The 20,472-nt window shown below is 40.4% G+C and overlaps 1 protein-coding gene and 1 non-coding gene across 4 annotated transcripts; one reads left to right on the top strand and one right to left on the bottom strand.

The window, feature by feature from the left end:
- Positions 1 to 318: 318 nt before the first annotated feature.
- LOC129108925 (U6 spliceosomal RNA) lies at positions 319 to 426 on the bottom strand. Its single transcript, XR_008531940.1, has one exon. It is a non-coding gene; the product is annotated as a U6 spliceosomal RNA (small nuclear RNA).
- Positions 427 to 4,619: 4,193 nt separating this feature from the next.
- Positions 4,620 to 16,870, top strand: tesmin (testis expressed metallothionein like protein). Of its 3 annotated transcripts, none has more exons than XM_054620699.1 (13): positions 4,620 to 4,750; positions 5,514 to 5,769; positions 5,977 to 6,069; positions 7,009 to 7,099; positions 7,185 to 7,289; positions 7,845 to 7,941; positions 8,833 to 8,861; positions 9,031 to 9,104; positions 9,938 to 10,009; positions 11,573 to 11,675; positions 14,658 to 14,795; positions 15,460 to 15,563; positions 16,494 to 16,870. In XM_054620699.1, the coding sequence occupies exons 2-13, from the start codon at positions 5,534 to 5,536 to the stop codon at positions 16,675 to 16,677; spliced, it is 1,326 nt and encodes a 441-aa protein (XP_054476674.1). In that variant the 5' UTR covers positions 4,620 to 4,750; positions 5,514 to 5,533; the 3' UTR covers positions 16,678 to 16,870. The 3 variants fall into 3 exon arrangements, with proteins under 3 accessions (XP_054476674.1, XP_054476672.1, XP_054476673.1); XM_054620697.1 differs by lacking the exon at positions 4,620 to 4,750 and adding an exon at positions 4,795 to 4,903; XM_054620698.1 differs by lacking the exon at positions 4,620 to 4,750 and adding an exon at positions 4,948 to 5,208.
- The last annotated feature ends 3,602 nt before the right edge of the window (positions 16,871 to 20,472 follow it).

Below are 20,472 nucleotides of genomic sequence, written 5' to 3'. Positions count from 1 at the left end.
GAAATGCAAGCCGACCTATGGAAACATAGTTCGAGTCCTCCTTTAGGCACTTTCTTTTACGGTGACAGAGAGATCAAAATGTTTAGTATTCCCAACCTGAAAAACAGTGGAGTCATAACGGTCCAGAGCAGGTTTTGCCGTAGTTTTTCAAGAGACAGAGACTTTAAAACAGAGTTTTGACGGAGTGAAAGAGACTTGGCTCTGCTGCTTCCCGCTCTGTGCTACAGTACCGCCAGCAGCCGCGGTGGCGCTGTTTCACCCAAATACAAAAAAAGACTAATTTGTCCTATTATGAATCATAAAAATGTGATTTTTATGAAAAATTGAGAACGCTTCACGAATTTGCGTGTCATCCTTGCGCCAGGGGCCATGCTAATCTTCTCTGTATCGTTCCAATTTTAGTACATGTGTTAGACGAACTAACACAACAGTACAAAGATCCTGGGGGGTATTTATAGGTGTCTTATACAGGAAGAATACTGTACATGGTAGGACATTACAAGGCTGTGAGAGAGTAAAAACAGGCTTTAGCTTACTTTATCTAGACAAAGACTAACAGTTTACAGAGGTCTGGGTGATGTGCTGTGAGCCCTGTATGTATATTGACCAACCAGAACTCAGTCCGACCCGGTTCAACCCACTTCAGGTCCTGTCTGCCTTGCTTGGAACTCACCAAGCCGATGGGAATTTTATGCAACAACCCTTTACGTCAGACGGCCAGGATTGGTGTGCTGAGGACGAGAGAACAAAAGATCTACTCACAGCTCCTCCTGCTGCATTCCTCCCAGAGGAACTCTGACCCCCCACAGAAGCCCCCGGCTTGGCTCCAGGAGCTGCTGACCCCACCCCCTGCACTGAGGACATACAGAGAGACAGAGAGAGGGTGGGTGGTGAGAAGGAACACAAACACACAGGCTGCAAAAGCGGTCTGTTCACCCGGATGTTCACAGCAGCGACAACCTCCTCAGCTCTGCACGACAATTGATTTCAACTTGAATGCAGCGTTAAGACTCCTGAAGCTGTTCGAAGCGGGTTGTCGGTTCCTGCTGTTAACTCGAACCTGAGCAGAAGGAGAGAGACACATTGCTGGCAAATAGAAGCTGTGTATGCCTTTATGAAGAAATCAACCCCCAGGAGAAGGAGAGGAAACAACGTTTTGCTTACAGCTCAAGCTTAATGTGCACTTTATCAGCAGCTAAATTCTTAAAAACCTAACAGGCTCTATAGCCCACATTATCAGGACTGAAGAGTGTGATATTTCACCTCATTCTACCTCATTTACAGTCAAATTACCAGTGTTCATATGAACACAACGTTTCAGAGTCTTTGAGTGTCTGTAAACAACCAGGAATTATTGTGTATTCAGGTGAATCAACTGTGTTCTTTATTTTCACATTATGTTGTTTCTTCCTACTTCCTGTTTTCATTCAAAAACAATTCCAATGCAGTTTCACTAACTCACCACCAGGTGTCAGCCTTTGACAGTCTACGGAGAGAGGGGCGCTGTTGTCACTGCGGTCTGGCTGCAGAACATGTGGGAAAACATACAAAATAAACATGAGTCACAGCGAGTGATTTCATTTATAGACATGTATGCATCCTTGAGGTAAATTGTTGTATTGTTTATAAATAATAAATAATAAAGCCACAAAAAAAATCACCTCCTACTCCATGCGTTGAAATCGCCAAACCATGTTCCATTGATAAAATCCCTAATTTTACTTTTGTTTTGCCTTTTCATAAAGAGTTCTCACATCCACACACATGAATAGTTTTTTTTTTTTTTTTTACATTTGGAGTTTGTACTAGGACAACCAACACACCAATGAGCTCCTATTTTAATTAGATTGTAACTTCTAGAAGAATTACTGCCGCTGTTAACGCTCCACAATACGCAGCGGAGCGACAGTGAGTCTAAACTCAATACAAGTTGTAATCATACTGAAATAAAGTGTATTTAAAAAAAAAAAAAATTAATTAATTATAATACCGTTGACTCTGGGAAACTGGCGTTGTCTCCAGCAAGGCGTGAAACTCGGGAGTCCACTTCGACCATGACTTGACCGAGGAGGCGTGTTGATGGCTGGAAGTCGCCCATCTCCACCTCGAAGAGCAACCAGCCAATCAAAACATCCGCTCAATAAGAAAGGTCAATCCTCATTAACCTCGACACGTAAATTCATGGATGCACAATCTTAATAATTCACAGAGATAATAACCCTTATCTGTCGCAACCCGTAACAGAAGTCGGAGCTTTTAATTGCGATATCTTGCGTCTTTTTTTTTTTTTAAACATCCTAAAATATGGATGTTTTAATTTCCGTCTTCTTCCCGTAGTTCGCCGTCGTGTTGGTAGTTTTAGCAGACTTGACACCTTGCTTCTGTTTACAATTTAAATAGACCTGGTTCTGATACAACTAAACCAAGCAGGCTCCCCAATGCAAGTCGTCTGCGCTGCTCGCTGTGGACGGCAAACATCGCGACGCCGTGGCGCAGAGCATTCTGGGTAATGGGAGCATTTGCATTTGCAGCCAAAAGCAAGATTGCGACAGTAAACACAAACACCACGGACAACAAAAATAATGAAGTTCTTTCTTATATATTGTCGCGTTAATGACAAAACAACTATGAGCAGAAATGTTGTGACGTCTAAACTGAGCTGAAAGAAATGACAGTTAGTTATCAAGAAGAGGGTTCGTTCGTGCAGAAAATTCAAAATTTTAAGTAGTTTGGTTGTTTGAGACGGTTTGCGGTCTCGATACGAGTAACAGCACTTTGAGATGCGTCAGGTTATATGTGTTGTCTTTTTCCCAGGGTTTCTGCCACAAATGTGTAAAAAAACAGCAACACATATTCACCTGCTCAGGTAGCCATGAAGGAGAGCGCCTCTGATACGAAACAGCGAAGATGTATGGCAGACATTAAGCATTATTGAGAGGACTGGAATGAGGTTGGTAAGACAAAAAAGTTATTTGAGGTGCTGCAGACTTAAAAAACAAAGGCACATTCACTATTGTTTTTGATTAAGTGACAAGATGGGGCTTAATAAGAGTAATTTGCCTAGTTGTATAAAGGAATGGTGTGCAGGATCTGGCGTACACACAGTTTTTATGTCGCTGTACACAAAATGATGGCCAAAGCAAAGACAATTACATAACAGGTAATTCCCTACTGGAACCACTTTAAGTCAGATCGAGGCACACGTCATCGATAGGCGAGGAAAGGCGCTTGTTTTGTCTGTAGCTCATTTCATACAGAGAGGCAATTCTTAAGTGCTTGACAGAGTAATACAAATACAGCAAAGATAAACTATTTTTAATCCAAGTTTCTTTGGTCACCACTATATCTCTACATAGCTAATAGTTTTGTGCTGCCATATTAATGCTTTGAATAATGTTTATTGCTTCTTTAATGTTAGCCCTTTAGACCTTTCTCTGTCTCTGTCTGAGAGGTTTTTGTTGTGTGGAGTGGACATGAGCACTATATATAATAAAGGATATTCTGTTTTTGTGTGTGTGAAGAAAAGGGAACACAGACAGATTGACTGGGACTCTGTTTCAACGCATTGGATCCTAAAAAAAGGAGGCTGCTTGCCACCTTCAGTATTAACTCTATAGGCTGACCTGACTGGCTAATAGCCAGCGAGAGCTTTGTAAACCATCATAGATATTATTAGTGGATAGGTTAAAGTTTAGTTGTTTGTAAAAGATTTTTCTGATAAAATAGTTTTTTTATTAAATAGGGTTGGTGTTGTCTCTGAAGAAAGCACCATCCAGGTCAGCAAAATAATTATTTGAGTATTTGCTGTTTTTTTATTTTCCAGATTACCATCAAACCCTTAGAGCCCTTCGTACAAACCAGGTACCAAGCAGATGTAACCAAGGCCAGATGTAGACGGTTAAAACATTCATATTAAAGTGTACTACACAAAAGTTGGGTTCATTTTGATGACACAGTATATGGTCACTGTCTTTCATCAGTAGCTCACAGGATCTTCCAGTTAGGCTTAGCCCTATTCACAGTGTTTAGAATAATGTACAAAGCATTTAAGTGAGTCTGTATACTTTTGTAAATTTTAATGTATAAATATATAATGTATATCCTTTGAAATCTGTTTGCTACTTTACAGGGAAAACAACCGACAAGATGAAAACCAACTTCCTAATTTCAAAGGCCCTCTCAGTATCATTGGTGGAAAAGCGAGAACATTTGTTTATTCTGTTTGTACACAATGTTTAACGCTGATTTTCAGTTCTAAAAATATTTTAGTATGGAAATATGATTTGTATTAGTATTGAACAATTATGATATCAATGAACAAGGAACACTATCATTAATGTGCAAATTCTATTTTTACATTCAGAAAGTGAAATTCTTCAAGAAATGACTCATATTACACATATACCTAATATTTGACACAATTTAACGTTAGTTAAATAAACAACTGACACACAAAACCACTAAATGCCCTCACCATTCCACCCAAACTATTAGCTTCATAAAACCAACGACCCTTACCAAAAAAACAACTATAATTGCTAAAATACGGATTTGTAACTCGCAGTAACGTAATTCACACGTCATGAGACCGCCACACATTAGTGTCGGTCTGTCTGTCCTCGCCTCCCCGGGCAGGTTCTGTAACGCCAGAACTTCCGACGGCCCGTGAAGGCACCAGTTTGCTGGTACTTCACAGTAACCGTGACGGGCTCATTAAAAGCAGTGCGTTAAACAAGCGACGTGCACACACGTAAGTTAGCATGTCAAGCGTAAATGTTTTAGGGGTAAGGCTTCTGACAAAGACTGTCTCACTGCTACGTCCTTTTATTCTAAATGAGTACCAAAACATGCGCGCGGCATGACTGGAAATGGCGAAACTGGCGACATAGCGCTAGTTACCGAGGTGACGTTTCCATAGTAACGCTATCCATCGTGTTAGCTAGGCTAGATTAGCTAGTGTCAACGCCAAAGTCACCAGTAACTTTAATCCACACAGCGCAAACATCGTTAGTGATGACACAAAGTTAAAGTTAAAACATTTGATCTGATACACTGTCGGCTGTGACATTGGCTAACCGTCACACTTTCGTTAGCTAACGTAACTAAGACAGTTACACCGTAAAGTTGGTAGTGAAATGCTAACTAGGTAGCCAGCTAATGTAGCGGCCGCTCCCAAGGGCGACTTGAAGAAGAATCTCACAATGTTTGGTAAAGAAAATGAACCCCTTTGTATTTGTTGTCTCATTGTGCTTTACGTTAGTTAGCTAACAGGTGAAAGCATCGCAGGATCTGAACTGTATTATTGGTTTAAAGGGGCAGCTTAGACAAGTTACAATATGGTAACGTTGCATGCTGTAGGATATCATTATTTTCGGACCAAGAAAGGTATCTTACATTTTAGTCAATACAAACCATAGACATTCAGTTGTATAATCTTCATAGGCAGTTAAGATAACCTTGTGTCAAAATCCCTGATTTATATCCTTATTTTTCACTAATGTGCAATCAAACAGGTGCCCTTCATGCTTGTGGGATGAACAGCTCAATGGCAGACCTGGACACAACACAAAACAAGCAGGATCACATGAACACTGATAACCATTCTTCAAAAGACTGTGACTCTGAGAAGGACAGCAATGTCCACGCTGTTCCTGCAGAGACTGTTCCTGTGTGGGCGGGGTCCCCTTCAGATGTCAGCGGGCCTGGGGTACTTTCTCATCCTCACCAGAGTACTCTTCAGCCAGGAATGGTGGACCCTCTAACCTTAAGGTATAATGTCACTAACGGTTCTTAAATTCATAACCAAAATGACGCTCAAGCCATGCTGCATTCATCTCCTTACCTCACCAACATGTTTGTAAAAAATGTATTGGACTATTGTATGTATTGTTTCACATGCTTTAACATTGTGAACACGTATAAACTGTGGATGCAATTTTGTTTTTAAGCGGACTAAGATTAAGGACTTGATTGCAGGTTCCACTGTCCCTGTCAATCCACTCAGTGTCAGCTGACTTACCCGGACTACGTCCTGGAGCCCCAATCAAGTCAGTATCACCTCCTCCCCGGGTAAGTCCCCATTTACTTTACAGTGGCCCAATCCAAATCTCCACACTGACGGATTTTGAGGCGCGTTCCCGAAAAATCTGTGAGGGTTTAGGGCTGTGCCAGTGTCAGATCGTTGAATGTTTGAAGACTCTCTCGCAGACATTTTGAGCCCTTCATGAACCCTTTCTCATAAGTCTGCATTTCTGCAGGGTTCATGAAGGATTAAAGTCGGAACATAAACAAACAAACAAACAGCAGAGACTATTTTACACAGCTGGTTTATTCATCAACCATTGCTTTTCTTTTGTTATTAAAGCTGTTTTGACAAAAAAAGTTAATAGATTATTTAACAAATAACTAAATTTTGTGAGGCAAAAGCCTGAATGACGTTCAAATCAGGGAGTAAAAAGTATAAAACAAATACCAATAATTGTATTTAACATTTTCTAACGTCATGGTAACGGGATATGTCGCAGCAAAGTGCTGTTCCAAGCCCTTACAGTCCCTCACACTCGACAATTTTAACAGGTGATGTCGGATAAATCCTTGAGGGTTCAGGATTTAAGGCTTTAGGGGGGCCATTGGGATTGGGCCAGTGACTTTTATCTGAATAAGTCACACCAAATGGCAGATACCAGTCCAAACCAATCAGCAACTTTTGAACCACAACTATCTTTACCTTTGCACCATCTGGTGGTGGTATGAAGAATGACATAGAGGCACTGAAATGACAGGGCTGAAAATATGATAAAAAAACGCACATTTCACTGGGATTCTGTCATAGTCCTTTTTAATTTGGATAACTTGTATAAACTTAGTCAAAGTTTATGCATGTTAGTATGTTTATGATTAGAATGATACCAGTGTTGCAGGGGCAGCAACAATGTCAGATTTAATGACATGGAGGTGCCTGAGGAATTGATCGTGGTAAAGTGACTTGAGCCATCTTGGTCTTCTCAGACCTGTACCTGGTCCACCAGACAGCAGCCAACACAGCTCCGTTTCTGCTCCTTGGTTTACCAATGAACCCATTCTCTGCACCATGATGCCGGTGAGTATTCAGGATCTTTCAAATGTCTTTATGGATTATTACAGAATCTATACATGGCTTATTTGTTTTGATGTGTGTTTTTAAGGGAGACTTGCATGCCCCTTTAGCCAGCATCTGTTTACCACAGCCAGTTGACCATCATCAGTTTCAGGAGGGAATGACTGAATTTACATCCCACATGACACAGCCTGTAAGTTCTACCATCAGCATGGATTTTCATTTTAATTATGAAAAAAGAAAAGATCTCATGAAGCTTAGTTTCCATTTTTTTTCTACTGGGAAATAGAATTTATGCTGTCTCCTTGGATGCGATCTTGAGGGAGTGTGAAGGAAATGTGTTTCCTAGTTATACTGAATAGACCTAAAGGGAAGTAGATCCAGCCCGGGTATGTTTGCATGTCCAGTGTGTAATAAAAACTAGTGTTGTCACGATACCAAAATGATGACTTCGATACGATACCCGCCCTAAATATCTCGATACCGATACTGAAAAAATACCACAGCAAAAAGCTTAAACATCTGTAAAGGTCACTGCATAATAGATGACAGAACATGGAACTTAGAATTCTTTATCTTACACTTTCTTCCCACATTTTTATAGCTGTGACCAGAGAATGTTTAGTATTTCTGCTTGAATTGAGTCAAACTGTCAATCTGTTATCAAAAATAGCTGCTGATCGATTTTCAGATTGACTAGTCGACTAATTGAACGATCACCCTTGTTGTCGCCCCCTCATCTGTGTAGGTGGTGTGTAATGTGAATGGGGATGGAGAGTTGGTGCTGGTTAACCCCTGTGAACCAGGACCGGTGTTCCTCACCCTGACATCCGCTCAAGGGAAAGGTGAGGAAAGTTTACGTAGTTGACGTGTTTATGTCCCTTTAGTTATTGTGCTAGGCAGACACATCATCAAGCAGGTGACAAAACAGTGAAGGACTGGTTTTGTTTCTCGCCCCAGCGACCCTCCACTTTAATGGAAACATCCCTTTTGAACCCAGAAGAGCTTGCATTTTTAACCTATTTACATTAGATGACAACAGCGTCAAAGCAGACCACCTGTCCATTTTTATTGGTTTTCTGAAAATAGAACAAGTCGTTTCAGATTTTTACTAGACCAAAGATATTAAAATATGCCAATCCTGATATGGTCACCCTCCAAGCTTATCAAGTAGCGATGTTGTTTTTCTGACCCGTTGTGAAAACTAATCTGCTCTGCCCAACCCGCTAAAAACTAAGTTTTAATCAACCACCCAAACCTGACCCGCAAGCTTCAACTTTATTAATTGAAGTCGCACAATTGTCAGGACTGAGGACTGACACGAAAGTGCCGAGTCAATTCAATTCAGTTTATTTTGTATCAGAATCACAAATTACAAATTTGCCGAGTCTTTCTCACTGTCTCACCGTTTATTCTTTCACAGACAAAGACACACACACACACACACACACACACACACACACACACACACACACACACACACACACACACACACACACACACACACACACCTGCCCATCCCGCCCCAGAAAGTCTTACCAATGTGAATTTTGTCAAATATGAGCCAATTAGAAAAACAACCAGAGGATGTCTGCCCTTATATTAATGTGTTATGACAACTTAGCTGTACTCCCTAACTATCTCACCAAAATATCCTCCTTTTTGAACGTTTTCTCACATTTGTTAATTGAATTGGGGTTCCCGTAGTGATCCTGTCTTTCCTTTGTCTTAACCAGATGTGAGTGTGTTGGGGACTCCCAGCCAGGTAGGAAAACAAAGTTCTATTTTTATACCAAGATGTTAACTTTTCTCTGTGGGACATTCGTAGTCTTCAGTTCTTTGACCCCCCAGCTCTATATTTACCATCTCAGAGCGATAGATTCATTGACTGATAAGATTGTTATTCATGCTTTCAATCATTCATTCGTACATAGTTTCCCCAGTACCACCAGACAACATGTCCCCTGTATGAGTCCAGAGACATGCAGCCTCAAGCCCCTCCAGCACGGTAAGAACTGTGAGCAGGTAGCAAATATAAAGATAACTTTGAAAGAAATCACATGAACTCAAGTATGGGAGATGTCAGATTACTGAATTCCATGTACATTTGTACTTAATACATTTTAATTCACAAAAAAGTTCCATCGTCTCATCTATTATTCCATTACTTTTCCTGATGTTTTTCGATATTGTTGGTTGTTTTAAAGGGAAAATATGTTCAGTAGTATATTCAGAGTATCAACATGTCAGAATCTGAATACCATTTTTTGTTAGTTAACACGATGACAGTTTTTGTGGGCGGCGGCGGGGGGGGGGGGTTATTAAATGCTGGTTTGCAAGTTTGGTTGGCTTTTTTATTTTTATAACAACTGAAGAAAATACCAGTTTCAATCAACATGTACAGTCACTCATTCTCAGGTCCGCAAGCGTTAGAAAGTTAACATTCACTAACGGGGCCACTGCTGATTCCTACACCGCTGGCAGATAACCTCGCCGGGAGGAAAGCAAGTGCCCGCTTTCCTCCCGGCAAGGTTGGTCTCTTAGCAGCGAGAAGTGATGCAGAGGGAACGTTGGACACAGCGGACAAAGGCTACCATCGGCCGTTTTCTGTTGCCAGTGTAACATTAGCATTAAAGTATTGTGGAATAATAAGGGTTGCTAGCTAACTAGTCATTTGCTAAATGAGTAAAATCAAACAACTTAATGCCGATTTGTGTTTATCTCCAGTCTTTCCTTTGTTTTACCTCCAGCTGACACTGTGACGTGATCATGACGTCGACTGTTAAAGGGTCTGTACATTAGGCGTTAATATTTTTATATTCTCTCCTTTTTCGCCTACAGAACGGCTGGAACTTTGTGTGAATCAAAGTCCAGGAAGCCTTGTCACTGTACCAGATCCCAGTGCCTCAAACTGTGAGTTAGCGATCTTATAATATATATATATTTTCTTTATAGCAGGATGCATTGTCTTCTGAGATGTCATGCTAATTGTCATTTGTATTTACCAAGGTAAAAGATGATCATAAAACAACTACACAACTAGGAACTAAGTGCTAAGGATTTGAAACCATTTTCAGCCACTAAACAGTCAAATTGCCTTTGTCCTTGTTAAAGGGACAGTGTTTATGTTTTAGTGGCATCTAGTGGTTTGTGGCAGGTTGCAACAGACTAAATATCCCTCAGCCCAGCCCCCGCCCTACAGCTATGGATAGGTATCTTTAAGATTGAACTAAAACTAGGAGCTACTCTTATCAATACTCGGTTCTTATAAATGACTAAATAATTGTTTTTTAAAGACATAAGATTTTAAAAACAAATTTAAGTTAAAAGTTAAAAAGTTATTTATAACTAAGATATAACTTAGTATTGTTTCTAGAGCAGCAACAGTTATGTTTACAAAAATTTAAAGTCATCAATATCACACTGAAAACAAATGTAAAATGTTAATAAAATAAATAACATTTCTAAGCGAAGTTTATAAAGTATGAAGAACACAGACATCTGTCTGTATCAGTCATTCCTCCTGTCCTCTGTCCTCCTGTCCTCTGTCCTCCTGTCCTCTGTCCTCCTGGCTACTTTGTCTCAGCTGACAGAGAAGTTTACTTCAAAACGATTTTGGCGGATCGTTTATGCTGTGCTTGTCTAAACGGTGGCCAACTGAATTAGGTTTCACTTTCATTTTACATGTTCACAGATGTATTGATAAAGTATTGTCAATTTACTCACAAATATTTTAGCAGCGTGATAGTAAATCATCAAAACACAAAAAGTGATAGTAATAAAAGCACCAGTAACGTCTGGGCTTATCATTACTTCAAATTATAATTACTTAGCACCTGGGCCCGTTTATTACCGGGTTTTGGAATGCATCCCAACCTTCAGATAACATAAAACGTGACTGGCTCTGGCTAGAGCCAGTGTCCCTTCTGGGCTGCTGTAGAAACATGGCGCTGCAAGATGACTGACACCTGCTCCCTATGTAGATATAAATGCCTTTTTCTAAGCTAAGGAAAATGATTCTTAGTTTCGGGTGGTTATTCACTGATTAAAACAAAGTTATAAATATTATATTCAATATCCCCCTAAATGTAACACACTGTCCCTTTAACTGACCATACCAAGATTTTGCGGCTTTAAAATAGAACCTAAGTGGCACCAGTAATAAATGCTTTATTTGTTCTATTCAGCATGCACTTTAAGCTGGTTCAGCAAAAAAAAGTCTGATATATATATATATAACATTTAAGGAAAACAGGTTTAAAGATTTGTGAAGACTATAGCCAGATCTTATTTATGCACATCAGGTGGACTGCTGCTGTGCACATTTACGCAGTTAGTCTTTGTCAATACTGTGTGAAATGGAAAAGTTGCAATAAGGCAAAGCGGTATGCCCTTAACTGGCTCTGACTTGACACACACACAAACACACACGCTCTGATGCATTTTAATGTGTATTTTTGTGTTGATCTCTTTCAGCTACTGTGAGTGTTTTGCCAACGGAGTGATGTGCAGAAACTGTGACTGCTCGAACTGCCACAACAACGCAGAGCATGAAGTGAAGCGTCACAAGGCAATTAAGGTTTGCAATGCTTTCTGGTAAACATGTTTTGCGTCATTAGTTTAGCAAATGGATTCGTATGTCAGTTTACTGAAGTGCTTCAGTGAAAGCCTTTGAAATGTCAGATCATATCTAAACAGAATAAATGAAGCCTCTAATGAAAGAAAGAGACGCTTGAATAAAACAGCAAGCGGAAAACATAAGATATAAGATGACCAATCATTACATTGGAAATTAGGGCCCACTTAGACCCCCTTTATGACTCAGATCTCTCGAAACCCTTAATCCTAAACAGAATTTAACCCGTGGCCGCAAAAAATTACTGTGTAGCCGACAAATATCTCCCAGAGGTGGCCGCCAGTGGCCACCAAGTTTTATCAGGTCTCTCTTTAGAAAGGGATTGAAAGGTAACCTGTCTAAATAAAGGTTAAATAAAGTTTTAAAAAAGATATCAGTAACATTTTAGCTTTAAATACAGCAGTCTCTTTGTTGGTGAATAAATGCTACAACTCCTCAAGACCTGAGCTAAGTTCCTATGTGTTCTCAGCCACCTGCTGGTTAAAGTGAAGGCGGGTAGCTCCGGAGTTAGCAACCACTCAAGCTCAGTCTCACTTAAGGTGGACTGACCTTTTAAGGGTGACCAGATTTTCTCATTGTAGTGACATTCTGTTAATGTCTTTTCATTTATGTATTGTCACAGTTAAGGCAGGCTTGTGTTAAGTTGCGTTGTATGCGTTGTTGTTTTACATAGGTTTACATTTGGGCCACCAAAGCTGCACTTTGGCCAGCCAATTAAGGAGATCAGTGGGGTCAGGGGTTAGAGATATTAGCTTCTATCCCTGCCTCTGTAAAGTTTTGTTTTAGGTAAATGTAAATATCTGGCAGTCTTTCCATTTGAGAAAGAAAATATTCGTTTTTAAGACCAGACAATCAAGGAACCGAGGTCTATTCACTGTAGAGTGCAGTACACCTACATCACAACAATATTCTGAAAAATAATGTATGTACTTGTGTGTCTACCTTCACTATTTCAGTGAAGAATGCCAGTAAGAAATCAGAAATGAATGTCAGTGAATGGTGACATATCATCAGAAACTTATTAATTATAATTAATATTATTTCAGAAAATTAAAAAGGCCTTGTGAAAATAATGCCACTGTAAATAGAAGTTAAGTAAAAGTAATGACTAGTCGGATTATGTCTTTCGATCACCCAGTTAGTACCAGATACAAAGAAAAAGAGATGAAAAAGGAAACAGTCCATTAATGCTGATTGAGAGCGATGTCGGTGTGGTCTGGAACACGATGCTGGATTGCCGTGCGAGCTGAAACACTATCGAGTGTTGCCGGCCGCCGGTGTTTGAGCCGCAGTAAACATTGGGACAGTGGCGAGTAGTTCTGACAGCATCGATGGAGTCTAATTGGTGTTTCAGCCAGGACCAGGTGTGTCACTCTATCAGCGGATCTGATTCATCAGCGCTGTTACTGCAGACATGCTCTCCCTCGCTCTCCGCTGTGCCGCAAACACACGCTTGTGTTTTTTTGCCACTTGTGAGGACAGTAAGTCGACTCGCATTAACTTCATAGAGGCCTAACCATAACAACAACATGACAAAACACAACCATCACCCTAACCTTAATCTCATCTAACCTAACAGAAGTCTTCACCCAAAAATAATTAACTTAAATTTAACAATACTTTCTTATTCTTATGCACAATGTTACAAGTCACAGAGTAAAAACCCTCCAGGTCTATTTTCCAGTAGGCGACGGATTTTAGCCCGATCGGAGCTTATCAGACGTGACACAAATACTATTTACCATATTTTCCGCACTATAGGGCGCACTGGATTATAAGGCGCACTGTCAATGAATGGTCTATTTTCGATCTTTTTTCATATATAAGGCGCACCGGACTATAAGGCGCATTAAGCGAAACAAAACAGTCAGTCAGTCAAACTTCCTCCACTTCCGTACCATTGATTCATTAACGTTGAATTCTCTCGCAGCTGCTCTATTCCCATGTTCTACTGCGTGACTGACAGCCTTGAGTTTGAAGTCCGCGTCGTAAGCGTGTCTCTTGACAGGAGCCATGTTGGGTCCTTATACACACACACTGTAATATTATGGTGAAGCACAGTATGTATTACTCCGCGACGCTCCTGACTACGGTAGCCGTAATGCTGCAAGCGGTGCGGCTTTGTAGTTTACCAAAGTCGTACTACAACATTTTGACAGAGCGCCGTGTACCACACAAAATCGCTTCGAGGTCAGTAAGCACAACCAGAATTAATCCATATATAAGGCGCTCCGGATTATAAGGCGCACTGTCGTTTTTTGAGAAAATTAAAGGCTTTTGAGTGCGCCTTATAGTGCGGAAAATACGGTACATGTTTAAGGATTTTACAAAGACGGTCTATTTGTTTTTAGATGCTTGAGAAACCTGAGGTCTTAAAAAAAAATCTACATTGAGTAAATACCATCAAATCGTTCACAGGATATTCAACCTTTGTTTCTTTTTAATGCATTTAAAACTTGACTCCTTTATTTACAGGGCTTATACAAAAGCAATAAAGTAGTCCATTTATATGAGATATGAGTTTACAGATTATACTCTATGCTGTTTTCACTCTTCTTTTTGCCTCTTCACAGTACATTTTGTACAGTGTGAAATGTGCCATGTGGTGAGTTAGCAAGTCAACTAGTGGGGAAAGTCACTTTGAAAATTAGAGGCGACAACTAAGTTTTAAAAGAAATGTTTTGCAGCAAAGAATGAATTGACTAACAGTACTTAAAACTTCAATAAGCATGCTCAATGAAACGACATGGTAAAACTCAGCTAGCTAAAACTAGCAGAATTCTCTGACCCTTTGCAACCATCGCTGTTACTGTCTCATGGTTTTGACTTTTAATTGCCACGTCAGCTTGTTTTTTCTTACTTGGCATTTGCCATACATTTATATTGCCGGTTGATGTAATCATTACTGGTGTTGTCATCGTTCAGTCCTGTTTAGGTCGGAACCCAGATGCCTTCAGGTCTAAGATTGCTGGTGGGAAGTCCGGAGAGGTCAAAGGTTGGCACAACAAAGGTTGCAACTGCAAACGCTCCGGCTGCCTTAAGAACTACTGCGAGTGCTATGAGGTTTACATGCGCACACACACGCATGCACGCTCACACAAATAAATAAGCCTGTTAGTCCAGGTTGAAGGCTAATTACAAAGCCACATTGCTTTTTGATAAATTCTTGCTTGTATTTGATTGGCCAACAGAGTGTGATACAAGGCAACTGCAGCAAAAGTTGAGCCATGATCAACTTTGTGCATATTTTGCACGTTTTATTTCAATGCTGTCGTTGATTTGAATGTTTCATCTTCTAATGGCTCCCACTAAACATAAAACATGCTTCTCTTACAAAGAACAAAATGAGTAGATTTCTCATGAGCTAAGGTCTGAATCACTAACTTCACCTTGTCTCGTGGGTCAGTACTTTGTTTGGTATTTGACACTTGTTTTTACCCAGCAGAGAATTCATGCAAAATTTGAAATACAAATTGAACAACATGGAAGCATATGCAGGCAGTGTTTTACTTTACTTTCTTACTCTTTGACTACTTATTCATCATTCTTATCCATTTCATTTGTTTATTATCTCCTTGTAATGTGACTAGGTGTTATTTACTGCAAAGATAACAACACGGTTGTGTTTACACATGTTAGGTCTAAAGAGACTCCTATTGGCTAAATACATTTCTAATTAATGAATAGAGGAATAACGAGTGGGTTATACTGTTGTGTCTGTGCGCAGGCCAACATCATGTGTACCTCCAGCTGTAAGTGTGTTGGCTGCAGGAACTACGACGACGGCTCAGACATGGGCCTCAATGAGAAGGCCGTCGATGTCATCGGCAGGTGAGTCAGACAACTTTGACACAGCAGCTTTGGTACCACAGTCAGCTTTAGAGCTGTTCATGTAAAACGTCTTATTGCAGATAATCTACAGCTGTAACTGAGGTAGAAACAAGAGGTCTCATACAGGAACCATAACCAAGTGTCTTCTGATTCACAGTATCAAAGGCCCTTTGAGTCTGCTTTCACACATGCACTCCAACCCCTAACTTATGTGGACGTTAGCTGGAGGAGCTGTAGGAGACAATGCAAATGTCCCAATAATTCAGGCCAGACATAAAAAAATCAATTCTGTGTAATGTCCGATTGACCCGGCGGGTGAATGGGCGTGTTGGTGACTTTTCCATTGGCATTAGCACGGAACTGGAAGAATAGGAATGTTTGAGGGTTAGGAAGATCGGTCATTTACTCGATGGCGGCGACAAAACTGTCTAACTGGAAAGACACGGAGATTCTGGAACTTCGGTCGGTAAGGGCCGACGCTGAAACTGTTGGACCAACTCAAGGAACAGCAAGACACTCTCTTGTTAATGACCAAATTTCGAATATGCCAGATGACCGTGGTGTAATCCGCGTCATGTCCTGCCTCCTGCACGCTCTAACCAAGCGCTGCCCCTCGACTAAGCCCAATGGAGTATTTCCAGTAGATGAGAACACGTCTGACACACACAATCTCCTGTTGTGTGCTGTATATGTTTCATGAAAGAGTAACTTCGGTCAAAATCCAGAGCTCATTCTTCATTGATTGTCCACATGAGCAAAAACGGCTCAGTACTGCTCCCTCAACTTTACCTTTATCGAAAAGAGGTCGTCGCAGACTTCCTCTGTTTCCACGATATGTTGTGTGATGTTCGTACCAGATCAGTGGGCTTACCTGCCATATATATGTGTGTGTGTGTGTGTGTGTGTGTGTGTGTGTCTGTGTGTGTTCAGATGGCCTGTATCAGTGATAACTCCCGCTGTGGTGGAGGCTGCGTGTGGCTGCCTGCTGGCCAAAGCCGAGGAGGCCGAGAAGGAGGCCCAGAGCGGCGCCGAGGCTGAGTACATGGTCCTGGACGAGTTCGGACACTGTCTCACACAGATCGTCAAGGCCATGTTCAAGTACAATACATACTGATTTATACTTGTGGACACGTCTCAGGGTGAAAACTTCAAAACCTCATCCGGTTAGGAAAAGAAGAAAAACAGCTGTGTTTTCATCTGGACCAACATGGATATTTTTATTCATACTTTACAGATAACTTTTACTTTTAACCTGTGCAGTTTGAAGGCTTCATATGACAACAGCAATACACTAAGAAAGGACCAAAGCTCACACAAATAGCTATAATTTAAAACGTCTACCAGTTTATTTATAGGGTTTAACCTCTATATACTATTCTTAGAAAGTCTTTCTGCTGAATGTCACATACATGTTCAGTTGAGTGAATTTCCGATATTATTTATTTTATATATATATATATATATATATATATATATATATATATAATCAGCGTTGCTGTTCTGATTCCTATTTAAAACTGAGAGAGTGTGAATGGACAATTTCACAAAAATATGAACTGACCAATCTATAACTTTTCTCTAAATTTATTTAACTTCTTTATTCTTCTGGATTCATATTTGTTGTTGTTACACTTGTTAAAGTGTGTATATATATATATTTATATTTATTTATTTATTTTTGGATTAGCCTTGAGAATAACTTTTCTATGTTCTATTCAGCATGCACTTTAAGATGGTTCAGCAAAAAAAGAAAGAAGTTATTTATAGGCTGAACAGGTTCCAAAATAAATATGAATATTAAAAACATCTGGTGTCTCACTGGCCTCTGACTTAGCCACAGAACAGTCACAACTGTGTAGTCATTAGTGTTTAGTCACCTAAAACCAAGAATTGTTGTGGGGTTTTTTTATAGCTTAGAATGAGCCACTCAATCTACATTGGGTAGAGAAGTGTCGTCCACTAATCGGAAGATCGCTGGGTGGATCCCTGACTCTTACAGTCCACATAATGAAGAGTCCTTGGGCCAGATACTGAACCCCAAAATTGCTGCTGAAGGCTATCCCATTAGTGATGGGTAGATTGGCACCTTGCATGGTGGCCTCTGCCATCTATTCAATTCAATTCAGTTTATTTTGTATAGTCCAGAATCACAAATTACAAATTTGCCTCAGAGGGCTTTACAATCTGTGCACATGCACACTGTCTGTCTGTCTGTCTGTCTGTCTGTCTGTCTGTCTGTCTGTCTGTCTGTCTGTCTGTCTGTCTGTCTGTCTGTCTGTCTGTCTGTCTGTGAGTGAAAGGGCGTTAAGGCCATAGACTGAGAAGGGGACGGAGTAACTGTGATGTTACCCATTGGTCTATGGACTACGGTTTAAAAGTTTCAATTTTGCCGTTGCCATCTCGTTTTTTTGGTGCCATAAAGAGACACGAGGGTAGCAACGATACCACACAAGCCCAAGTCTTCTGTTGACCAAGTAGAGCATGGACGGGAGTACTGGTGTGCTGTTCGTCGCTGTGGAAACTACAAGCAGGCTTCTGCCTGAACCCTTTTGTTGATTTCTCCGCTCCAGTTGGCCGCACTTGCGTAAGCTTAAAAACTGAAAGACCAAAGAAGTCAGTAAGGTATGACGCAGTCTTTTTATGTTTAATGTTAACAATGAATGTTTGTATGTATGCGTATGTGATATGTATACATTTAGATATTCATTCATTCATTATCTGTAAGCGCTTATCCTGTTAAGGGTTAAGGGTTAAGGAGGGGCTGGAGCCGAACCCAAACTGTCATTGGTTAAAGGCAGGTCTCCAGTCTATCACAGGGCTGACACATATAGAGACAGACAACCATTCACGCTCACATCCACACCTACGGGCAATTTAGAGACATCAATTAACCCAAGCTGCATGTCTTTGGACTGTAGGAGGAAGCCGGAGAACCCGGAGAGAACCCACGCTGACACAGGGAGAACATGCAAACTCCACACAGAAGGACGTCTAGCCGGGAATTGAACACAGTGCTAGCCACCACACCACCGTGCAGCGACACATATACACACACACATATATATATATATATACATGTATGTTTCTATTTTTATGTATATAATTAATTGATTGATCCCGTTGACAGCACTTTCATAAGCTATAACTACTGAAAGACAAAATAAGTCAGAAAGGTATGATGCAGTGTTCTACATGTTTATTGTTAAAATGGAATAGATTCATAAAGTGACAGCATGTTTATTGATATTACAAATGTTAAAATTCTATATTCATATCGCCACTGGCAGGCAGTTCCTGTTAACTGACCTGGTGGTGTGGTATCCCGTACATGTTTTATAGCCTCAAAAATTCTATATATATATATATATATATATATACATATACATACACACACACACACACACACACACACACACACACACACACACACACACACACACACACAGCGGGTAAAATAAGTATTGAACACGTCACCATTTTTCTCAGTAAATATATTTCTAAAGGTGCTATTGACATGCAATGTTCACCAGGTGTCGGTAACAACCCAAGTAATCCATACATACAAATAAAACCAAACAAATAAGTTCAGAAATTAAGTTATGTGTAATAAAATGGAATGACACAGGGGAAAGTATTGAACACGCTTACTGAAATGTATTTAATACTTTGTACAAAAGCCTTTGTTGGTAATGACAGCTTCAAGACGCCTCCTGTATGGAGAAACTAGTCGCATGCATTGCTCAGGTGTGATTTTGGCCCATTCTTCCACACAAACAGTCTTCAAATCTTGAAGGTTCCGTGGGCCTCTTCTATGAACTCTGAACTTTAGTTCTTTCCATAGATTTTCTGTTGGATTCAAGTCAGGTGATTGGCTGGGCCATTCTAGCAGCTTTATTTTCTTTCTCTGAAACCAATTGAGAGTTTCCTTGGCTGTGTGTTTGGGATCATTGTCTTGTTGAAATGTCCACCCTCGTTTCATCTTCACCATCCAGCTAGATGGAAGCAGATTTTTATCAAGAATGTCTCGGTACATTTTTCCATTCATCCTTCCTTCAATTATATGAAGTTTGCCAGTGCCGTATGCTGAAAAACAGCCCCACACCATGATGCTTTTTGGGTGATGTGCAGTGCCATTTGACCTCCAAACCTGGTTTGTATTATGGAATCCAAAGAGTTCAATTTTGGTCTCATCTGACCAGACTATATTCTCCCAGTATTTCACAGGCTTGTCTAAATGTTGTGCAGCAAACTTTAAACGAGCTTCAACATGCTGTTTCTTCAGCAATGGAGTCTTGCGTGGTGAGTGTGCATACAGGCCACAGCGGTTGAGTGCATTACTTATTGTTTTCTTTGAAACAATTGTACCTGCTAATTCCAGGTCTTTCTGAAGCTCTCCACAAGTGGTCCTTGGCTCTTGGACAACTCTTCTGATAATTCTTTTCACTCCTCTGTCAGAAATCTTGCGAGGAGCACCTGGTCGTGGCCGGTTTATGGTGAAATGATGTTCTTTCCACTTCCGGATTATGGCCCCAACAGTGTTCACTGGAACATTCAGAAGTTTAGAAATCCTTCTGTAACCAATGCCATCAGTATGTTTTGCAACAATAAGGTTGTGAAGGTCTTGAGAGAGCTCTTTGCTTTTACCCATCATGAGATGCTTCTTGTGTGACACCTTGGTAATGAGACACCTTTTTATAGGCCATCAGTTGGGACTGAACCAGCTGATATTAATTTGCACTGACAAGGGGCAGGATTGCTTTCTAATTACTGATAGATTTCAGCTGGTGTCTTGGCTTTCCATGCCTGGTTTATGGTGAAATGATTTTGCACCTCCCTTTCTTCATGTGTTCAATACTTTTTCCCTGTGTCATTCCGTTTTATTACACAAAACTTAATTTCTGAACGTATT

Source organism: Anoplopoma fimbria, chromosome 19 (genome assembly GCF_027596085.1).
Source record: "Anoplopoma fimbria isolate UVic2021 breed Golden Eagle Sablefish chromosome 19, Afim_UVic_2022, whole genome shotgun sequence".
Lineage (NCBI taxonomy): Eukaryota > Metazoa > Chordata > Actinopteri > Perciformes > Anoplopomatidae > Anoplopoma > Anoplopoma fimbria.
This window is presented reverse-complemented; position numbering and strand designations above follow the sequence as displayed.